The 23,656-nt window shown below is 49.3% G+C and overlaps 1 protein-coding gene across 1 annotated transcript in view; it reads left to right on the top strand.

Annotated features, from left to right (window-relative positions):
* Positions 1 to 23,656, top strand: part of SLCO3A1 (solute carrier organic anion transporter family member 3A1) — a 266,408-nt gene that overhangs the window by 184,247 nt on the left and 58,505 nt on the right. Inside the window, exons 3-4 of the mRNA XM_012804584.2 lie at positions 14,444 to 14,542; positions 23,295 to 23,558. Coding sequence (XP_012660038.1) covers positions 14,444 to 14,542; positions 23,295 to 23,558 — 363 coding nt within the window. The remainder of the gene's footprint in view (positions 1 to 14,443; positions 14,543 to 23,294; positions 23,559 to 23,656) is intronic.

The raw sequence follows: 23,656 nt of genomic DNA, 5'->3' as shown, positions 1-23,656 counted from the left end.
TTCCTAGACTCAAGTGATCATCTTGCCTCCGTTTTTTCTATTTTTAGTAGAGCTGGGGTCTCATTCTGGCTCAGGTGGGTCTTGAACTCCTGAACTCAACCAATCCATCCACCTGGGCCTCCCAGAGTGCTAGGATTACAGGCGTGAGTCACTGCACTCAGCCCTTCCAATAGATTTTCAGTTAGTTAATAGGCCTCAAAGGATTTGGATGGTGCAAAACAGAAGCCTTTTGAAAGAAAGGAGAAAATCCAGGCCCAATAAGCATAAACACTGTTATTTTGTATCCCTTTTTCTTCTTCTTACTGGAGTTTGATTCAGCTGTTTAGGAGATTCGGACATCAGTCAACCTCAAATGATTGTTTACTCAACCTTCATTTGGTAACTGTTTTCTGTGTCCCTGCCCTGGACTTAAGTTCTCCAGGAGATGACACAGTAGCAGAAGTAGTTTTCAAATTTTGTCAGTAGGTTTATTTTATTTTTAAATTTCATGGCATTTATCTGACAGTCTTGCTCTGTCACCCAAACTAATGCAGTGGCATGATCATAGCTTACTGTAACCTCAAATTCCTAGGCTCAAGAGATCCACCTGCTTCAGCCTGCCACGTACCTGGGACTACAGGTGTACACAACCGCCCCAAGCTAGTTGTTATGTTTTGTAGATGAGGTCTCACTCTGTTCCCATAGTGGTCTTGAATTCCTGGGCTCAAGTGACCCTCTTGCTTCAGCCTCCCAAAGTGCCGGGATTACAGGTGTGAGCCGCTGTGCCTGTCCAGGTCTCTTAAAAAGCAAAACTCTATTGATTTCCTGAGACTTTTATAACATTACCGAATCACAGACTTGGTGACTTAGAGCAACACACGTTTATCCTCTCATGGTTCTGGAGTCCAGAAATCTGAAAGCAAGCTGTCAGAATAGCCATGCTCTCTCCAAAAATTCTAGGGGAGAATCTTTCCTTGCTCTTTCAGCTTCTTGCAAGCCCAGGTGTACCTTGGTTTGTGACTGCTTAACTCTAGTCTCTGGCTTCACAAGTCGCCTCTTCTCCCTCCTCTCTGTGTCTGTTATAAGGACCCTTATATTTATGGTGCAGTGGAGTAATCCAGGATGATCTCATCACAAGATCTTTAATTACTAGGTAAAGTCACAATCACAGGTTGCAGGATACGGACATATCTTTTTTAGGACCATCATTCAACCCAGTGCAGAATCCTTAGTCCACAGGGCAGAACAGAGAGAAGGACGTTGTCCTCCCTACATTTTTCTCTCTCTGCCTGGTCATCTCTGCACCAAGGAACACAATTTGCAAACTGGAGCTTTAGTGCGAAAAGCCTGGGGAGATCATTTGGAGTCAAAAGTCCTAGGCTGGGAAATGAGCCTGGGGCTTGTTCAAGACCCTTGACTTCTTGGTTCCATCTGTGGAAAATGACAAATTCAGGTCTATGCTACGATGTGGATGCAGGATCTCAATGAGACCAACAGTTCTCAGGTTGGACCAGGGGCTCTGTAGTGTTAGTCTATCCCTCCTCATCCCACAACGACCTCCCCAGGGCTGTTAGGGGAACACTTCTGGCTGCATAGACAGGTCGGTTCAGGAACCAGTGAATAAGAAAGTTTATTCTGCCTTTCAAAGAAAATCAAGAGCTCTAGAATGATAGGGCTCAGGTTTTTATCTTTCCCCTAGCAGAGAAGAGAGTATACCTCAAGCTTATTTGATTCTCCATGCCAGATGACAGGCCATGTTAAATAGATCCTTAGTGATATCCGCACACCTCACTGCCAACACCATAAATGGAGTGGGAGCCAAGAAGGGTTTTGAGATCAGCTGCAGCTTTAGTGGCTTTTGAGCAGGGTTTTCTAACCTTGGCACTAGGGACACTTTAGGCTGGAAAATTCTTTGTTGTGGAGACTGTCCTGTGCATCATCACGGTGTCGGGCAGCATTTTTGGCCTCTGCTCACTGGGCGCCAGCAGCGACCCCTCCCCCCTCCTGACAGGCAGCACCCTCTGCGGACACAGCCTCCCGTTTCCTGGAGGGTAGGTACGATTGCTGCGAGTTGAAACCAGCTCTTTAGAGAACCAGTTCTCTCTCAAGACAGTTTCTTACAAATCAATACTGGACAGTTACTTTCCTTGTAATTTTTTTTTTTTTTTTAAATCTCAGTTTTCTCCCTTCCCGGGGCTGCAGAGAGGAGTCTGATCTGTCCACTTCAGTTAGCCCTAACCTGCACAGAGCAGTCAGGCCAGACTCTGCCTTCTTGCTGTGAACGTCTCCTGTCTCTTCCTCATCTTCACACAGAACCAGGAGTGATTTCCCAGAGAAAGTGCGGCTCACAGTGCTTGTTCCAGTTACCAGGATAGCTTCTCCAGTTCTGGTCTCAGGGGCCTTGAAGGCCCTGCCAGGTGGATGGGACGTCTGAAGGCCTGCCATCTATCCATCTGTCCTATTGGTCCTCCCCTCCTTTTTTCTTAAAGGCAAGCATGAAACTTTATTGAGGAAGAGAAAGATAGGTTTACAGAGTAAGAGCGAGATCCAGGCTAACAGAGTAAGATGGGCTCACCATAGACAGTGAACGGCATTCACAGGACGAGGCGGAGGGGCCTCCTGTTGCCTTCTTAAAAGGGGTGTTCCGTAGCAACCTCTCTCCTCCATTCTCCAATCTGGGGTTAGAACCCTGCCACTCAAATTTCTCTGGAGAAAATCACGGTGTGGATAGATGAGTTTTCCTGAAAAGCTGTCTTCCAGGACTGAGGGACAAGGAGTTGAGTAGCTGTTGCTGCTTCAGCCTGGGGCTCTGGAGAGAACAGACAAGCCTGGAGGGAGGGTGGCCAGGAGCTGACATGGCTCCCTGGTGGGCACCCCGCATCCTGCTTCCTCCCTGGGTTGAACACAGTCACTTCTGTCCCTTCCACTTGGTGATGGCCCTTCGCAGTTCTGGTTATGGAGCCCTCAGTGAAGAGGACTTCTAATCTGCTGCCTGGAGTGCTAAAAGGCTTGAGAAATTCCAGGCAGTTTACACAGATGCAAATCTTAGAAACTTGAACGTGGGGACCATCTTGTCTGCTTTCCTGGCACCTGGGCACTCGGCTTCCCCTTGAATACCTGTGGTGGTGAGTGGCTCACTCCATCCCGAGACAGCCAGTCTCTTGGGTGCAATGCTGCTTGTCTTCTGCTTTGTCACAAGTACCTCCTAAACCTGGTCCTGGCTTCGGAAGAGACACAGGGGTTGAGCTCTTGCTTCCTGGGACAGTGCTGCTTTTTCAAGCTAAGGCTCTCCAGTCCCTTTGTTGTTGCTGCCGCGGCTTCTAGACCCTCCCTCCACCAGCACGTCATCCAGCACGGCATGGCCCTCTCTAAGAGCCTTATTCCAGACTGCCTGTGCTGGTGCTGAGCATATGAGGACGGGCAGGCTGCCCCTGTGTAGCCCTGGCCCTGTGGATGACCCTGAGGCTGCATTGCCTCACGGATGGGGACTTGTGCTAAGACTCAAGTTTAAGGAAACTCCTTGGCCTTGGGGAGCTGGTGCACTCGCTCACTGGATCCTGAAGTTCCTTTGCGTGAGCATTATTTCATGCAAATGATAGTTCCTTTGGTAGCTTTATTTCATCCTGATCACTTGGGTCCGTGGATTCTTTATTCATCCTGAATCCTCTATTTACCCCTTGTATATTAACCTTCCCTCTCAAATGGGTATAAGCTGCCATGTGTCCATCACTGTGCAGAGAACAGGAGAGGCATGCCACTTGGCAACGCCATCCTGCTCGGCAAGGCTCCACGCACCTGCTCTGCTGGCGTGAGGTGGTTCGGCCAGCTCTGTAATCCCAGCATCATGTGGTTCCTGCTCAAGTGCAGTGTGTGTGTTTTTGTCCAGTCTGTACTTGCCTCACAGCATAATGTGTTCATGACTTCCCCCATCTCATCAACCTCCCAGCTCTATCAGAAAGTCACGGAGGAAATGGAGTCGGTCCAGCCTGACTTGTTTCTGCTGAACTCTGTCGACTCCTGACAGTGACGGCTCCCTTCTCAAGGGATACATAAATCCAGGGTTTAATAATCCATCCTTGAATTTCTCCAGGCTTGGAAATCAGAAGACTGTCATGTAAGCAAGCAGCCGTGTCCCCCTCACTGATAAATCAGGGTGAAATTTGCATTTCACTCACACCTTGACTGCTTTCCACAGTTCTTCAAACGAGGCCCTGTGGCTCAGGGGCACCGCAGAGGCGGGGCTGGAAAGGGGTGAGAATGCAGCTGCTGTCTGCGGCTGGTCCCAGCTGGCTGGCACCTCTGCAGTCTGCTAGTCCCAGTCAAGACCTTGGGATGCCAGCTTGGCCTGCAGGCAGGCAGGATTCTTGTAGCTGCAGCCCAAGCTTTACTGCATACTCGGGCTCTGCTTCTGTCCATTCTCTGGATGCAGGATACCCTTCTGATGGTGGGATTTCTGCTTTATCCCAGAATCCTAGCTCCTAGCTCTGTGTCGTACTCAGCGTGATTGCCGAGTCCCTGCTCATTTGCTCCTATTCAGGGCTCTGGGCCTGAATCCACCGATAGCCCCAGGGACCTGCCCCTGGCCAGCCCACCCTTCCCCCAATTCCTGATTCTGACTCTTTGCTCACCTGGCTTTGGTGCTCACTGGCCACCTTGGACACTATGTGAGCATCAGAGTCCAGCCAGTCTCAGCCCTTCAGGGTGCACTTCTATGAGGGAGTCCAGGTCCCCCTCTCTGTCTCAGTGTCCCCAACCTGTTGGCAGAGGCTGGTCCACCTAGTGCAGTGTATCATATCGAGACCCTGCCCCTGCCTGTGACAGTGCAGGGCCAAAGTCTAGACTTTATATTGTGAAATAAGGAGCCCTTGACAGTTTGAAACAGGGGAAAAGCATGGTTCAAGAAGTCCTAGATGGCTGGGCACCTGTAGACTAGTGATTAGGGTACCAGCCACATGCTCCAGGGCTGGCAGGTTCAAACCCAGCCCGGGCCTGCTAAACAAAGAAAAAAGTTCTAGAAAGTGGAATTGAGTCAAGTAAAGACTGTGTGAGGTTGGGGGGACTTGAGGCCCTGTGGTTGGTATCAGAAGGTCTCCCTTCTCTGCTAGGGCATTGTGGAGAGGGTCATTTTCTTGACAGACATAGCCTAGGGACAGTCACGGATAATCACAGATCTACCAAATTCATTTCCCTGCTGAGTCCTCCTGGAAGCGAGGAAGGGCCACCCTCACGAGCAGTGTCCCTCCTACCTTGAAGTACGTAGCCCCTGAAGTACTGAAGTAGCAGTACGGGTGAGGCAGGCAGTTCCCAGCATGAGATGGTGTCTGGCTCCCTCTGGTGACAAGAGGACACACCCGAGCATTTGCTGCCGTTTCCACCTATGGTAGAGCACACACTTAGCGAGTCTAGGAGGAGTAAACTAAGGCCAGAAGTCCCCCTACTCTCTGAGGATTAGAGTCCCACGTGGACGGCCCCTGTGCCACCTGAGTCCAGTTTCACATCCCTCAAGACCAGGTGATGGCCCAGAACTGAGTCTCCAGCACCCTGCAGATGCTGGTTCCTCTGGAATTAGATGTCTTTAAAATTAATAGTTAGGAGGATTTCAATGGCCCTCAACCCCCCTGTTGCTGTTTCCTCCTGCTGAGAGGTCAGTGGGAAGAAGGGCAGGATCCTACAGGACCTGGCTGCTATGCCACCGTGGGCTGGTCCTCTAGCCTCTGTGTGCCTCAGTTTCTTCCTTTGCACACTGAAGATGAAGATGCCTACAACTCAGAGCTGCTGTGAGGGTTAAATTATATGCAGTGTCTGGAGCCCCTGGCACATGGCAGGTATTTAATGAAAAGTCATTTTGTTGCCATTAGTGATGGCATCAGTGGGGCTGGACTGAGGTAGCAGTGGGCTACCTGCTCTCAAAATTAGGTCACCACATTCCCATTGGGTGATCACCTGAGTATAAGAGTGAGAAATAACCAAGAACTGAATTGACTTTTGGGGCCTCATCCACTGGGTGGAGCCCATCCCCAGGGCAGAGCTTGTCCCTGGATCTGGCTGGCACAGGCCTGGCCTCTGATGGGCCTGCTGCCTCCCTGAGGTGTGGGCTCACCTGACATTTTCTGAGCCTCAGAGACTCCAGGTGGCACTTTGTTATGGAGATCTCCCTGAGGCCCCTGTGATGGCATCTAAAGTATACTTAGAAATTGCAGGCTGTCCCCCTGCAGGCAGTAAGACAGACCTCTCCACAGGTGACTGCTCTCTGAGAAGCAGCCAGCCCACCAAGGGGAAGTTGGTACCTCAAGGCCCTGAAAGTCCACGAAGGACACTGGGCGCTGAGTCACCTCTGGTGCAGTAGCCCTTGGGAAAGAGGAGAAACTCGTGTCTCCTCACCCGTGATCAGGCCAGGAGCCAACCAAGATGCCAGATGATCCAAGGTCACATCCACACTCCACAGCCACCCTCCGAATCCGGACCGGTCACCCTGAGGTCTACTGCTCGCTTTCTCTCAGCTGCCCTCACGTCCCACCTCCAGGGTCATCTTCCTGATGCGGAGTTGGAGCAGGACAGGCCTGAGCCATCCATGCTCCCTGCAGCAGGCATGTCAGTGTCCCGGCGTGTCCTCGGCACATCTGCCTGACCAGCCACAGCTCAGCCCTGTCCTGCAGAGCCTCCCCACCTGTCACACCCTGGGCCTCTCCCACCTCGCAGCCCTTGCCTGTGCCATCCCTGGACTGCCTTCTCCCCCACCTGCCTCGCTCTTCCTAAACCCTTTGTTTTCTATTCCCCTTCTCATTCACTGTAGTGTGTCTTCGGCGAGTTAGTGTCTCCGCACTTCAGTTGCCTTCAGTGTGAGATGGGAGTGTATCTGCTCATGGGGTTGTGGTGAGCAAGTGCGGGGAAAGTGCTAGAACCCAGCCCTCAGCTTGCGAGGTGTCAGCGCCATCCTCCCCACACCTGCTCGATCCTGGGCTATGAATGAGGCACTGTCCTCCCCTGACATTCTGCTGTTCTCCCACCACACCCAAGCTCACACTTTGAGCAGATGGTTTGCCTTGCAAAGCGACATTTAGGAGACTTATTCCCAAACCTGCCCCCTGCCGGGCATGGGCAGGAGTCCAGAGATGATATTAAGTAAGACCAGGGTGCCACATGTGAGAGCACCCTGCTGTTGCATCCTGACACCTAGGGGTCCTGGGATGGCCTTGTTAATGTTCATTGGCTTGCCACAGGCATCTATGACACCCCACATCTCTTGGGTGGCACACTATGGCCTGGGGTTCTCTCTCTCTCTCCGATATTGCTACATGTGGCCTCAGAAGCTGCATTAACCTGCCAGGACTGCTGTAACAAGGGGCCAGAGACCAGGTAGCTCAAAAAACTTTTATTTTCTTACACCATGGAGGCTGCAAGTCTGAGATCAAGGTGTGGGCAGGTGGGCTTCCCCCAAGGCTGCCCTCCTGGCCTTCCAGGTGGCCATCTTCCTGCTGGCTCCTCACGTGGTCTGTCTGCTTTGCAGCCCTGGTGTGTCCTCTTATTAGGACACCAGTCAGATTGAACTAGACTCATCCTAAGGCCTCAGTTTAACAAAATCGCCTCATTAAAGATTAGTCTCCAAATAGTCACATTCTCAAGTACTGGGGAGGCCAGGGCTTCAGCATGTATTTAGGGGGTGGGGGAGGCAGAGTTCATGAGCAACAGGTGAGCACACGTCACTGCCACGGCTGCAGGGCACAGCCTCCTGACGCTGAGCCTCCCTACAGGGACTCCCAGCTCAGACTTCGGACAGCAGGCCCCACTGTCTCTTCACTGACTGCTGCCAGGGTGGGGCCAGCAGGGAGCCCCGAGAAGACCTGCATCAGATAGAGAGTGTCTGGGAGGGTCTGTCTTTGCTGACAAACAGGATGTGGGCCCTTCAGGAAGGTGTAATCTCTTGTTTTTGGAGGCTGGGTTTCCTGCCTGTGGCCAGCCAGCCGGAGAGGCATGTGCCCTCACCCCAGTAAGGCCTTGCAGAGGCTGGAGAGAAATAAGCAGCTTCCGTTTGCTAGCTGGAGGAACCAAGACTGGCAACAGCTGCGGCTTTGACCAGTGAGCAGCGTCCTGAAATGGTCTGGCCTTGGAGGATGGCATCTACCAGAAACAGCCTTCTCCATGGTCCTAGGACTTCTTAACCTCCCCCAGGCCGGGGGGGTCATCAGTTTATAGTTCAAATAAACAAACTTGGGGATCCCTCCTCTAAATAAAGGGCTGTACTACCCCCATAGAAAAGAGGAGTTTGTTTTGTTTTTTAAACACGGCCTTTGCCTTCCCTGAGCCTACAGTTATTATGACCTATCTAATACTTCTGTTTTTGCATCTAGGCAAACTATAAGCAGAAAAAAGAAGGCAAAGGAAAAAGAAAATCTAGGAAGGCCCTTTGGAGGAGGTGACATTTAAAGGGGGTAGGGCTTTGATAAACTGATAGGGGCCCAGAGAAGAGAGAAGAGCAGGGCTGAGGACCAGCACCAGCAAGCCCCAGAGACAGGTTAGCACTAGGGGACACAGCTGGTGTCCCAGGGGCCATGCTGGGGCCAGGCAATCCTATAGCTGAGTGTCACGGTTGTGGCAGCACAGAGAGCTGCTTTGGCTGACTGCATGAGAGAGTCAGGTTCTGCCCCCAGCAACCTCGGACTGGCCACACATGGTGACTGGCTGCCCCTTCACCTTGCAGGACAGACATCAGATAGCCTCCCTGCCCTTCCCATAACCTTCAGGCCTGGATGCATTTGGGATACCAGCTGGTTCTTTGGTCAGTGTCGTGACACTGCTGGTGCTTCTTAATGGGAAAGAAAGCTCAATCAGTAAACAAGGAAAGAGTCTCTAGTCTGGTAGAATCACCTGAGGACCCTGGCCGTATCCCAGACCAGCTTCATCAGAATCTCCAGGGGTGGCCCTCGGGGATTAGTATTTTTTTCTGAGACAGAGTCTCACTATGTCACCCTCAGAGTGCCATGTGTCACAGTTCGCAGCAACCTCAAACTCCTGGGCTTAAGCAATTCTCTTGCCTCAGTCTCCCAAGTAGCTGAGACTACAGGTGCCCACCACAACACTCGACTATTTTTTTTTGTTGTTGTAGTTGTTGTTCAGCAGGCCTGGACCAGGTTCGAACCCACCAGCCCCAATATATGTGGCCGGCACCCAACCACTGAGTTACAGGCGCCAAGCCATGGGGATTTGTATTTTTAAGAAGGCTCCCAGGTGATTCTAATGTGCAGCCAACTTTGCGATCTGGTGGGGGAATAAGTGTGATGATGTGGGGAGGGTGAGCTAGTGGGCTCAGCAGCATTAGCGTCTGGTTCTGTTGAACTCAGCAGCAGATGATTCTATCACACATGATGTGCTGTGTCTGGCACGCGATCCACACCCAGTGCTCAGCGTCAGCGAATGGTCACTTCCTCCCCCCTCCTCCGTTGCCTCCTGAGACAGTGGCAAGGTCAGTTGCGTAATGCTGGCAGGCGTTGTCCCGTGTTTCCCAGGTCCTCACTGTTTACGGGTCATGTTTTATTCATGCACTTCTGATGCAGAACAGACCTGAGGGGAGAGCTTTCAGCCTGCAGATTCAAGATGTGGGAATATATTTGTATAAATTGAGGGCACGGAAGGCAAGTGGGAGACAAGAAAAGCAAAGCCCTGATGCAGGGTTTCACGGGCAGTGAGGAAGTGCAGGGCAAGGGGTCCCACCAGCCTCCAGCTCTCATTTCTTGGCCGGTGCTGCCCTCTAGTGGCAAAGAGCCACAGCCAACCTGAGTTCCTCCTCACTTCCCACCAGAGGGACCGTTTAGGATTGAAATTACCTTGAGCCCAACTAAAGAAAGAGACACAGGCCCCTAGGGGAGACCACCCCTGCAGGCCTCCATTCCCTTGTTCCTGAGACCCGAGATAATTCTAGAAAGCACCCATTATGTTGCAGACATTGGAAGCTTTGCGTGTATTACATATCCTGGCTGTTCTGCATGGTAGCTATTCTTACTCCTAGACTTAGAGCTGGGAAGTGAGTTATGCAGAAATTGGAAAGTGTAACCAGGACCCCAATCTGGTTGGAATCAGGTCTGGCTGACCCCAGAGTCTTCATCACTGTGTCATAACATCTTCTATTTTCCTAAGAACTAGGTCCTCAGGCCTTTTCAACTCTGCTTCTGCTGTAGACAAGCTGTGTGGCCTTGGGGCAACTGACTGACCTCTCTGAGCCTTTATTGTTCCATCTACAAAAGGATATCATAATACTTACCTTATTAAGGAGTCCCAAGAACTATTGTTTGACCTCAGATGTATCAGAAGGGAAAGAGAAAGACCTGAAGTAAATGATTGCTTCAGGATGGTGGATAATAGTGTTTCCCCCTTTCTGAATATATGACCTTTAAATCAGACAAAACCAAAGGATTAACTAGACCACTGTCTTTCTAAAGAGGTGGCTCCCACCTTTAAAGGACCCTGTGATGACACTGGGTCATCAGGACAATCTGGTATAATTGTTTTAACATCAGCTGAATAGTGACCTTCATTCCATCTACAACCTGAGTTCCCCTGTGCACCTGAGCACACAGACTTACACTAATGTGATTTATGGAAGGGTTGTGCACAGGTAAGGATGCGAGGGCTAGATCACCAGAGAGGTCATCCCATTCTCACACATGGCCCCTGCCCTCTTTGTCCAGTCATCTTGTCCCTAGGAAGCCAGGTTAGTGTCCCATAGGCAGTGTGCTTGGCCTGGGAAACTGTTTTCCTGGACCTTGGACTGCAGTGGCTTCCCAGCAAGAATCTTCTAACAGGCCTGCCTAGTGCCAGCACCACCCCCACTCCCTCTGAAGGTGGCACTGGAGACTAGGTAAGGAGGCTGACATGAGCTTTAAAAAGAGAAAGACAAGGACCCCAAGTGCATGTGGGCTTTCAGCTAGCAGGAGAGATGGGGCGTTTCCCTACTTTACACTTTCCTTGCTCTTCCTGTGTGCCAGGTGCTGTTCTAAGAGGTTTGCAAAGACAGGGTCATTAAATCCTCACCACACCCCTGTGCACTGTCTGTTATTATCTCCATTTTACAGACGAGGAAACTGAGGTACAAGGAGATCAAAACATACCTTATCCATGGTTCACAGACCTGATAAGTGTAGAGCTGAGATTGGAACACAGGCGTCCTTGCTCTCCCTGGGCTTCCCTCTTAGGGCCTGAGAGAAATCTTTCCTCTTGGGATCCCCCCACCCCTCACTGAACCCTGTGTCCTACAGGGTGGGAGCACGGCGGGGCACCTCCAGTGTCTCTGCTCCCCGTCCCGGGCTCTTCTCTTCACCCCTCCCCATCCTTGCCCTTGACTCTGCAGAAGACAGGGCACAGCACTGGGCCACCGAGAACATTCTCTCCCTCCCCTGGAGGCGCCAGCCCTTCCCTCTGCACACCCTGGATTTCAGTGCCTGGCAATCTGTTTCTCTTCCATTTAGGCAGGACATTTGAGGCGGTTTTGCTAAACAGGAACAAAATCACAGCCTGGCAGAGAGAATGAATTCAAGGGACAGACAAGGAGCAAACTCAGAAGTGACCTTTCTGTGAGCTCACGGCCTGCCTCACGTGACCTCAGGGGACCAGCTTTCCCTGAAGACCCAGGGCTGTGCTCTCTGAAGCCACTTCTTTTGAGTTATTGTCCTGAGATACTTCTGAGGTAAAAGCGGGTGCTTCTGGTTGCACGAAGGTCCCTCCTGCATCCTCGTGACCGCACTGTCCTTGGAGGAATGTTTGAGAACTTGCTGCTGCAGGGTTGCCTGAACAGCTGTCTGAGGTGCAGTGACTTAGAGATTGCAGCCAGGGGGGAAGTGCCCTTCACAGGAAAATACGTGTGTCTCGCGCCTTTCTTTGGTTTTCAGAATTGAGTCCCGTCAGGTATCCTCTGAGGTTGGAGGGGAACTCCATCCTATTAAAGTGGAAACCCACAACCCAGACACAGTGTGAACCCACACGCGTCCTTAGAGGACACGGCGTGGGAGGGGCTCTGGGCTGGGTGGAGAGGCTGCCTTGCTGTGTGGTAACACCACAGCAGGCCACTGTTGTCTCCTGTTTGAGCCCCCAGCCAAAATCACTGGGCCCTCTGAGGGTCCTGTAGACAGCTGAGGTCAGCAGCTTGGGGGACGCCCATCCTTCTCTGCTTGAGGGCGGGAGGCCAGGACCTGAGCTGTCCCATGGGGTCTGGCCGGTTCTCACTCTCATCCCCACCATCGAAGCTCTTCAGCTCATTGGTGTTCTCTTTTTTCCCCCAGTGATTAAGTATTAATGATAATTTTCATCATTCAGTCTGTAGGGCATAGCTCAATGGTGATTATGCGGTTTGGAGGATTTATTTAATTTTAATGAAAGGAAGTCATGTTATTTTTCAGGGGGAGGGGCTGCCCAGGGGCGGAGCTGGGAATACTGACGGTGGCAGTGAGTCAGGAGAGGACGGGCTGCCCCCTTGGCAGGACAGTTGTGTTCCTGTGCTCTGCCACTCTCTTTTGGGAGGTGTGACCAGTTAGTTTGTTTGCTGAGCTGTCTTTAGAGTGCGGGTAACTGACTGCTGGCTCCCCTGCAGCCTGTGGCCTGGACGGAGGGCAGCGTTCACCCTTTGCCCTGAGGCAGAAGGGTCTTGAGTCTGGGTGGGTGGGGCTGCTCCTGCCAGGATGCTGCTTTGCCCCCACCCTCCACATGTCCTCCTATTGCTGTATTTTTCGCCCACAGGAGGCGGCCAAGGCCAGTTTACTCCCTAACTCCGCTGGGGACGGCCCCTCCCAATACTTGTACCTGAAAGATCCCTGTGTTCCCAACTTGCCCAGTCCCCCTCCCAGTGTCCCCTGGTTATCTCAGTCTGTTACCACAAACCAGAGAGAACGTGCCAATAATGTGGATGTTGTTGCTCTCCAAAGTGGCACATTTTCATTTTTTTAAATTCCTCTTAATTAACGGGAGGAAGATCCGAGGGTCTCTGGCTAGCTGTGGAGTGACTATCTGGAAATAGTTGAACTTCAGATTTCAAATCACGGAGAAGGATTATGCTGAGGATGGATTCAGGCCTTTTCCTAGGATATAAAATACCTTTTTTCATTCTTTTCTGCATCAAACATTTTTATAAGCCTCCTTTCAAGGCGTTGCTCTGGGGTTCTGGGTTCCTGACTATAAATTGGGAAGACATGGCTTCCTTTGTCTGGTACTTAAAAACCACTTGACTTCCTGCCTACAGTTTAAGTTGTTTTTCTTCTGCTCCAAATTAACGAGTTCTATGAAGGCCGGGATGTTTGACTGTTTGGTTCAATGCTGAATCCTTAACCCAAAGAATCGTGCTCGGCACATGGAGGGAGCTCAGTAAACATTGGCTGAATGGGTGAATATTTGACTGGCTTCGTGAGATCACCACCTCGAGGATTCAGGCTGAGCTGGTCTCGTCTATCTCTGCAAATAGACCAGGCTGGTGCAGTAACCTCCACCAAGCTGACCCTGTTCCTCAGGTGCCTGTGTGGACCTGTTAGCCCTCACCCATCAAGCTGTCTGTCTGGTTGGGATTACCCGGGTATTGGTTTTCCTCATCAGATGGCCAGCTTCAAGGAGACAGGGCTATTTCTTTATCCCAAGGGTTAAAGGCACTATCAGGAAATGTCTTCCAAAATGAAATTTAATTAAATAGATAAAAATTGTGGGGTTTAGTTCAGGCTCTGTAGTTTTCCCAGAATGACCTAAAAAGTCTATGTAAAATTCTGAGTACTATATCCATCAGCTACTGAAGGCATCAGCTAGGGCCTGTCCTCTTCTCAAATCCTACAGGAAAGCTTCAGTCCTGAACACCTGGTACAGCAGCAATAACACAACAGCGCAGTGATGTCAAAATATGGGGTAGAATGGCAAAAATCCAAATTAATAAGTATCTAAATGTTCTCAAAGCATACTGTGGTGTGAACTTCGTTATTGCAAAATGTGAGGGCTCATAGACATTTCATTACATTTGAAAAAAAAATGTGGCTTAGTTTCTTCTCACTTCACAAGAATTCCTGAGTTTGCACGATGAGTGCTGAGGAATCTTAGCCAGCCATAGATCAAATGAGTTACAGAAAGCCAAAGAAAAATACAAAAGCAAAACGATAAAAATCCTTTCCAAACTTCAGAAGGCAGAAAAAAATATTTAATAATAGATGGTGGATAGATCATGGGGGATAGTCCTCTAATGGCAAATGTCCTAAGGCCCCCAAGTATTTCAGAACAATCTACCAAAATACCAAAGAATTCTACCTACCATAATGCAGTGTTTCAATACTGTTTCCCAAATTAGAAATACTAACTTTCCTCTTTAGGATTTTTAGATTAATTCCTGTAATGTCATTTTGTATAATCAGATATCTCATCTGATCAATGTAAAATAATCTTCTTAACCTTTGCTGATTTTGCTTGTTGAATGTCCTGTTTTATAATCTAATCTTTCATCTTCTTTCAGGAATCCTATTCACGATGCTGGTATTTGGACCAGCCTGTGGGTTTATCCTGGGCTCTTTCTGTACCAAAATCTACGTGGATGCAGTCTTCATTGACACAAGTAAGGAATATTTCTCAATTTGTAATTGTTGTCTGGAAGCATTTCCTCCCTCATAAAGAGGCTTGAGCCTGAGGGTTCTGAAAGCCTTATTAGTAAGACTGAGCCTTGATGCACCTGCCTCTATAGCTGGGGCCTCCCTGAGATTCCATGAAAAGGGCAGGAAGGAGTACCAGTTCATTCAGAGTCAAGTCTGAGCTCTGCCAGCTTCTACCTAGGGGCCAAATAATCTCCAATAGTTGATTTTACTCCTTAAATTTATTTTCCTCAACTGTAAATTCAGGATAATAACAGTAATTATGACTTCCTCAAAGGGCTGTTTTAAGAATTTAATGGTAGCGTATACATAGAAATTCCCCTGGCACTTAATGAGTGGTGACCCCTTAATCTATATGAGGATCCTATTTTCTAAACCAAAATTTGAAACACTCTGGAAGAGCCAGGGTACAGGTGAGGTCAATAAGACAGAATGTTTGAAAGTCCTTTTATGAGACACTGTTGTGGTGGCCTTGGAGAGGAAAGATCCACATTGAAGACCATTGTATACAAAACTTGAGTTTTTAGCAGGAAAAGAAAATGTATTATCAGAATGCTCTGGGACCCCCAGTGCATGATTCTGGGATTGAACAGTGTGTCAGATAGGATGGGCTAGGTTACACTGTGGTGACTAACAGTCCCCACAGCTAAGTGATTTTATACAACCCAAACTTATTTCTCTATCCCACTCCATGTCCAGTGTGGGTTGTGGGGTACAGGGAGGACTTGGCTCATTGTGGTCACCCGGGGGCCTAGCCTCCCAGAAGTTCCATCTAACCCTAATCTAATGATCAAAGTTAACGTCACCAATAATGGAACACATCAAAATCATGTACCACCTGAATGCAGTGAGGAGCCCAGAGAATCACTGTGAGATTGCTGTTAAAGTAACACTCCAGCTTGCACAGTTGAGCAGGCAGGAAACCAGACTGTGGCAAGTTCCACACTGGCCCATGAAGCTTCTGCTCAGAAGTGACACACGTTTTCTCTTGAATTTCATCAGGCAAAGCAAGTCACTTGACATATTAATTTTCTATTGCTATATAACATCAGTACAAATTTAATGACCTAAAAGAACAACATTTATTATCTGACATTTTTTTCTATGGGTCTGGAGTATAGGAGTGGCTTAACTGAGTGGTCCTGGGTGGGGGTCTCACATGAGGCGGCAGTCACGGTGCTGCAAGATGTGGGCCTGGTTCAAGGTCATGTCAAGGCTTCCATGGGCCTTTCTAGTGGGCACCCGAGGAGAAGGTGAGAGATGGCACCTGAGACAGGAGCCACAGTCTTTTTATGACCTAATCTCAGAAGTGACATCTCATTACTTCTGCATTCTGTTTGTTAGAAGCTACTCGCTTGTGCAAATCCACTCCTAAGGAGAAGGGATTATTCTATAAGCACGTGAATAGTGCAATGGGAATCTTTGAAGACCCTCCGAGATGCTGCCTACCATTTGTGTTCTCAACCCTATCCCCTCCCTGAAAACGAACACTATTATTTCCATATAGTTTCATGGGTACCGAAGCCATATTTCCATTCCCTTGGAAAACAGAAGGCAAGAAGCCACTTCTGCTTCTTTCCCCTCCTCACGCCGATCTATTCTCAGGATCAATAAGAACTCTCAGTCCCCGGGTTCTCAATCCATCATCTCTTGACAGTGCTAAATTAACTAATTCACCCCAAAGAAATAATGTGGTTTTAAATCCAATCAAGTCGCTTTGTGATTCACTCCATTAATCCCACTGATATATTTACTTGTAGCTAATGATGTTACGAATTTCCAAGTGGAACAAAAATCAGATGCAGCCATATTTATTTATTCTTTTAAAGTGCTGGGTCTGTTCAGGAGGTGATTGAAAGCAGCTGCTTTCCAGCAGTTGGTTGTCCCTTTAACCCCTGTTCCTTGCAAGAGAGGTGATGGGTGGGCTGGGAAGAGAAATAACCCACAAAACGAGTTGGCTGCATCTTGGTCGTATGGACCAAAGTCCAGCTTCCACCACCACACCAACGCCGCAGGAAAGCCACCAGAAGGGAGAATTCCTGTCGCAGCTACCTTGAAGAGTAGCAAAGTGGCCGGGCAGCTTATTTTATCCTCAGAGCATCATTGGTGGCCTTAAACCAAGGTCTAGGAAGAACCAGAATCTCTAAGCCAGAAAGAAGCTCAGACCTCATTCTCTTCCAACCCTTTTGCTTTACAAAGGAGAAAACAGTGTCAGAGAAGGGAAGCAGTGTACCCAACCCAAGGGGCGTACCTGTATCTGTATAAAACCTGCATCTTCTGAACCAGCATGCAGGTATTTCCACTTCAAGATTCTTCTCTCCAGGCTCCTGCTGAGAATGGAATAGCATCTTTTGTGGGTACTTGGAATGACTTAAGTGACCCAGCAGGTGGCTGGCTGGAGAGGACTAAATCTTACCACTCAACATGTCCTCAGTTTGCTGAGGCTGTTCCTTCTGTCTGGAATGCCATTCCCATCTCACTCTGTTCAACATCTTTGTTCACCCTTCAAAGCCCAGTGTGATGCAAAACCATAGATGGGTCCAGGTTTATTGGCAGCCTGATGCCTCCGTGCATGTAAGACAGACAGGCGCTTTTCCATTCTAATGGCAGCCTTCTCCAATGGCAGGTGGACAGCGGATGTCCCAAGAGCCACTTCTGAGGAACGGAAGGACGCATTGCAAGCCACAGTCTCTGCATCCTTCTTGAAGGCACTGTGATGGTTGGGATGGCTCTTTACCAGTAGAGGGCGGAAGAATATCATTTATTCTACTAGGGAGTCTGCCACAGAATTCTATAGTTTTCAGCAGTTTTATTGTTCCTAACCTCATGACTGAAACTTGTCATCTAGGAGTGGATTGGGGCTGTATTTGAGCAAGGAGGTTCTCAGTTCTTTAAGCCTCCTCCATCCTTTCCTCCTTTACCTGAAAAAGACACTTCTTTAGGGCTGTCCGAGGAATGAGAACATTTCCTTAGGTGTGAGTGTACAGGGGCCACACACGCGGCCACTGTTTCTAAAACCTCAGCTGAGACTGGGGGTCCAAGAAAAGCAACGGTTTGGAATTGTGGCCGCGAGGCAGGTCTACTGAGGGCCCTTATTGTGGGACGTATGGAGGAGAGCACCTGACGGCCCCAGGTTCCCTGGCAGAGCTGAGGAGTCAGCCTTAAAGGGGAGAGTCCGCAAGGAAGCCTGACTGAAGCCTGGGAGCTGATCAGCTGGGGGTACAGGGAGAGTTGGTTCTAGGAATGGCTGGCTGTGGGAGAGAGACTCCAGGGTACCTGGCCTGGCTGTGCTTAGACACAGGGATTCTGCAGCCACTGCCATTTGTCAGTGTTTGTCCCCGTGTGGCCTCCTGTGCCCTTCATCTTAGAATAGATTTCTTTCCTGCAAGCTGGAAGAGGACATGGTGGTGTCTCCAGAATTTCTTTTTTAGAATATCTTTGTTAAATTGAAATCCAGATAAGAACGGGACCTTGAATAAAGGAGGACTTGTTGGCAGAGTGTCCCCCTAATCATGGAATCAACTGTCCTTAACAGTATGGGTTTATCAGAAGATGATCAGTAAAACAATAGCCAGGAGCAGGTCACTTGTTAAAGCTGGGCAGAGATTGGCTCCCTGGAAGCTCAGAATGTTCCCAGGACGTGTAGATCCTAATGGTTAGAAGAGGTATCATCACACAGTGGTTAAGAGTTCAAGCACTAGCTGGGTGGGTGCAGTGGCTCATGCCTGTAATCCTTGCACTCTGGAGGCCAAGGTGGGACAATACTTGAGCTCAGGAGTTTGAGGCCAGCCTAAGCAAGAGTGAAACCCCTTCTCTGCTTAAAATAGAAAAATTAACCAGGCATTGTGGTGGGTGCCTGTAGTCCCCAGCTACTCAGGAGACTGAATCAGGACTTTTTAAGCCCAGGAGTTTGAGGTTGCTGTGAGCTAGGCTGTGCCATAGCAGTCTAGCCTGGGCAACAGAGTGAGGCTTCTGTTTTATTTTGTATTGTTTTTTTTTTGAGACAGCATTTGAACATTGAAATGAGATCTGTATTTGAATCCTCACTACACCCCACACCCCTTAGATGTTTTATGATCCTGGGCACAAGCTAATCTTACAGATCATCTAGCACAGTGTCTGGCATATAGTCAGTGCCCATAAACATGAGGTATAATAGGGGACTTATTCCACAGCTAGCGAGGGATAGAGCAAGGATTCATCCTCAGGCCCTCGAAATACCCCTCTTGACAGAGCAGCTTGCATCCCTGAAACCTCTCCAAGAATTCAGCCAGAAGGCTGCCCCTTCCACGGAGGCAGCTGCGATGACCCGACCTCAGCAGCACATCCAGACAGACTTGTCCTAAGGTGCACACCAGCCGGTCCCGCAGACGGCTGCGTGGTATTTGCAGCTGGAACAAGATACCGCCATCTGTTTGCTTCACAAAAAAGGTCGACAAGCCGAGAGTCTCCTGCTCTGCGGTCCTGAGGGCTGGCTGCTATTGCTCAATGCCTTCATTGTAGACTAATTAGCCCAACGGCTGGGATGCTGAATGTTCTGAGGCCATCCTCCTCCAAACCCTCCTGGTCTCCAGTTTCTAACTAGGTTTGTAACTGAATAATACTCTTGGAATTCTTGAGTCCCATAGCAAAAGTTTGATAAAACAGGTTAAATTGGTAAATGAACTTTAAAAACGTGTGTGTCCCTGTCCGGAGAGTCATGGTAGTTCATACACATCAGCTGGGCCCAGGAGGAAGAAGTCAATGTCTCTAATTTGCTTTGACCTGCTCTTCTTATGGTCTCAGGTATCTTCAAGGGAGGGCTGGGAAGGGGTAGTTTAAACTGGCTAATCCTGTTCCCAGTGATCTTAGAAATGGATGGAAATCTCCATGAGCCCCATATGTTCCTTTGACCGGCAACAGAGAACAAATAGCTATCAGCAGCTCGCACAATTTACCCAACAAGAACAACCCAAAGTCAGATGCCAAAGTGGAAGGGTTAGAAAAATGGATCTTATAGAGGAGAAAACCCTTCTGTGCCTGTTGATACCTAAGCGGAGGCAGCTCACGGTGAGCCTGCCTGGCCTCGCAACAGGCAGATGTTTCTGTGATGGTGCATCCAGTGTGTATGACTCTCCTTGCTCTCTTCAGCTCTCATGATTCCCCCCTCTTCTCACCAACTCCCCTCAAAATTAAACAGCATCTTTGCTCAGTGCCTGGGATGGCTGTAGGTAGACAAGTGGCCCCAAGGAGCCAAGTCTGTCTACTTAGAGTGCCCTGAGCGTGCCACGCCTTTGCTGAGGCTGCCCCCTCACCCCGGGTTGCTGTTTCCACTCCATTCTGTTCGACCTCTGTCTTCAGCATGTGTCTGGTTTCACTGGAATATGATGCATCTAAGTAAGACAAGTGGTGCTTTTCAATTTTGAAAGCAATCTTCACCCAAAGGCTGAAATGGCAATAATTTTTTAAAGTCAAGATACTGATTAAAACCAGAGAGAGAAGTAAAGAGGTTTTCAAGCCTTTCCCCCTACCTATACCCAACACAAGACTTTTGCTATGCCAAGCCTGCCCAGGACCGCTGCTCTTACAGATTTTTATTTCCTAAGACTGTTGGACTAGTCAAGGTAGGCTAGGTTAGGCTGCGGTAGCAAACAGCCCCCGAATCTCAGTGACTTACAATACTAAAGATTTTTTGTTCATGCTTCAGATTCTGAACAAGTCAGTGGGAGACATGTTGTTATTGTAGTTGTTTTTCTGAGGCAGTATGGCTAGTTGGGCTGAGAACTAACTCTCCCTCCCCTTGTCTGGCAACCATCTATGTAGGTAGTCAAGTAATGTCTTAGGAGGAAATACATTCATGGACTGGCCCAAATGTATTTCCATATGGAGTGACACGTGTCCCCTCTGCCCACGTTTTATGGGCAAGACTCCGTGGCATATAGCCACTCCTGACTTGAGTGTGGGAGGTGGATCCCTTCTTGTCCCCAGAAGAGGAAGTTTATAGACACTGATACTGTCTACCAAGCCATTCTTTGTTGGCCCGTAGAGAACCCCAGTAGTCCAGGACCCAGTAGTCCTAAACAAGTATCTCTGCAGCATAGATGGTTGCCAGACAAGTGGAGGGAGAATTAGTTCTCAGCCCAACTAGCCACACTGCCTCAGAAAAAATATTTGTTACAGAGATCGAGAAAAGGACCTCACAAAAGACACGTCTCAGACTGGGACCAGGTTAGCCGGTCGTCTTCCCAAGATCATGCTGAAATTTCACTCTGCTCCCTGACGCCAACGGCGTCACACTCCACGGCTGAGTGGCTTCTCCTCAGCAGGTTGTTTCTCTCCCTGCCACTGTGCTCTGGATAATTGAAATGGAGGGAAAAAAATCAATACTTCCCCGAATAGTCAGTGATGATTTTCTTGGATCTACAAAATACTGCTCTCTGCCCACCGTCATGCAGGCCCCTTCTCTTCCCTGCCCAAATGGCAGGCCAGGCCAACTTTGGTTCTGCCGTGGCTATGACAGTGCCTTCTCCCCGGCTCTCAGACTCTGAGGGAAATACCAGCTTTCTATGCATACCTGCAGGGAGCAGGCAGGCACATTCACACAAACAGCCCTCCCACCCCGTCCCTGGGATGTTTTCTGACACATCACAGTTGTTAACTTCCTAACTAAAATACAACTTTCTGCATGGTGCTAATTTTGTTCCCCCAAACAACTGCTAGGATTTCTCTTTACCTACACACATCTGCCAGCTTTTCAATTCCCTCTTTATGGTGCCCACAGACAATGGAGGGAAATTCTTCAGTTCCCTTTTGCTGTCTTCTTGTTCTCATTCATTGCTTGGCAGCAGGTGAAGAAACACAGTAAGTGACTAGTGAAAAACCTTCCTGTTCAGCTCCCCAGGCAATTTTACTTCCTTTTCTTTTCCCTCATTTGCATAAAGATGCTTTCAAGATCACCTTGGGTTTCCCATGCCATATCCTTTAAAAAAAAAAAAAAACCATTTATTAAAACTCCCCTTCCTATACAAATATATACAAAAGTGAAAATATGCAAAGGGCCTCCTATGTGTTAGGTGGCAACTATCCTGGGTGGATGTCATCTTTATTTTGTAAACGATTGCAGCTATGGCTCAGGGAGGGTAAGGAACTTACCCAGTTACATGCTAGGAAGTGGCAGAGCTGGGATCCAAGCCCTCACAGCACATGCTCTCCCCTCTTCAGCATGCAACTACGCGGAAGAGTCTGGTCCGCTGCAGTGCAGTGGCTTTGGAGACACCAGTGTTCCCCTTGCCAGCTACGGGAAGATCCTGTGATCTTAGACCCATTTCATAAGGCACAGGAATTAGTCCTTTACTGAGGGGCCGTGACAGAGTGGTAAAGAGTGTGGACCTTCGCATGGGAAAGCAGGCCTGTGTTTCAGTCTGTAACTCAGTGAACTTGGGCAAGGCATCTAACCTTCCTAAGCCTCAATTTCTCTATCTGTATAGAATAGGGATAATAAAAGTTCTACGTTGTATGGTGGTGAAGGACCTTAAGTATGTATTCCGTGTAATGCCTGGTATAGAGGAAGCCCTTAGTAAATGATGCCTGGCATCATCATTAATGTTAGCCGAAGAGACATCAGGGGGAGCACGTCACGCATGGTGAAGTGCTTGTTTGATTTCTGCAGTTCCCAGAGCTGTCCATCCATCTGGACCAGGCCTCTGGCCCTGTTGGTCTTAGCTCATACAACAGATCTCCAAGCATCTCCCTCGGTGCTCCAAGGCCATGCTTTATCATCAAGGAGACATTTCTAAGCAGCTCGTCTAGGAGTGCCGCTATGTAAGGCAGTGGAGATAAGAGACAGTAAAAACCCTACCAACTGGCTAAGCTGTGGTTCCTAGTCCCACAACTTCAGCTGGCAAAGTCAAAGGAAGAACCGTGCAAGGCAGTGGAGCACATGCACGGTGCCTTTAAGCTAACGAGCTGGTTACAAAGCTTTTGAATAGAGGGCTGGTGCCCGAACACAGTTGACCAACAAGGTTTGAATTAACACCTCCAGTAGCAGCTTGAAACCATAAATAACAAGCCTCCATCGACTCAGTGCTCAAGGATTTGCCAGGCACTGTACTGAGCACTTTGCCACTTGGTCTTCCCAGCAAGTCTGTGAGGTAAGTACGGCAGTCATCAGTGTTGGGCAGAAGAGTAAACTGAGGCACAGGGAGCTCAAACCACTAGCTGAGGTCATACGGAGAGAAGGGAGAGGGTCTCAACCACAGCAGGCTGGCTGCCGGGACCATGCTCTTATCCCCATTCTTTGCCTCCACTTGGAAGCTGTAAACCTAATTTAAGGCCGGGAAAGAGGTGCTGAATCTCATTAGCTGTTTTTGGGAGACCTAGAGTAAGTATACCTGGAGAAAATCTACTTTGAACAACAAATGTCTCTTTGTGTTTCGTGAGTGCACCTTGGCAGCTCTGCCAAGTCAATCAATTCCAGCCTAAATTCAGAGACTGTCTGGCTTCTCATTGTTTTTGTTTAGACTGATATAAATGCAGGGTAGACAAGAAAATGAAGGCGGGAATGGGATCAGTCTTCAGCTCTGAGAGAAACAGAAGCGCCATTGTAGAATGATAGGCTTCCCGGCCCACAGCCCATCTTCCCCTCCCCAGGCCGTCTGTAGAGCGCCTGGCGTCTTGGTCCATTCGACTTACGTCCTCAGCGGCAGCTTCTCCCGCTAAACTGTGCTCTTTCCTTTGCAGGTAACCTGGACATCACCCCGGACGACCCCCGCTGGATCGGAGCCTGGTGGGGTGGCTTTCTGCTCTGCGGTGCCTTACTCTTCTTCTCTTCCCTCTTGATGTTCGGGTTTCCACAGTCCCTGCCCCCGCACTCAGACCCCGCCATGGAGAGCGAGCAGGCCATGCTCCCCGAAAGAGAATACGAGAGGGCCAAGCCCAGCAACGGGGTCCTGAGGCACCCCCTGGAGCCAGACAGCAGTGCCTCCTGCTTCCAGCAGCTGAGAGGTACAGGCGAGATCATCACTGTGGGCAGAATCATGGGGGACTGGATGGGAACGGCGAGGGCAGGGGTGGCCCTCAGGGCCAGGCGAGATCATCACTGG

Source organism: Otolemur garnettii, unplaced genomic scaffold, assembly GCF_000181295.1.
Source record: "Otolemur garnettii isolate 467f Iridium unplaced genomic scaffold, OtoGar3 scaffold00029, whole genome shotgun sequence".
Lineage (NCBI taxonomy): Eukaryota > Metazoa > Chordata > Mammalia > Primates > Galagidae > Otolemur > Otolemur garnettii.
Note: the sequence above shows the minus strand (reverse complement) of the source record. Positions and strands in the feature narration are given on the sequence as shown.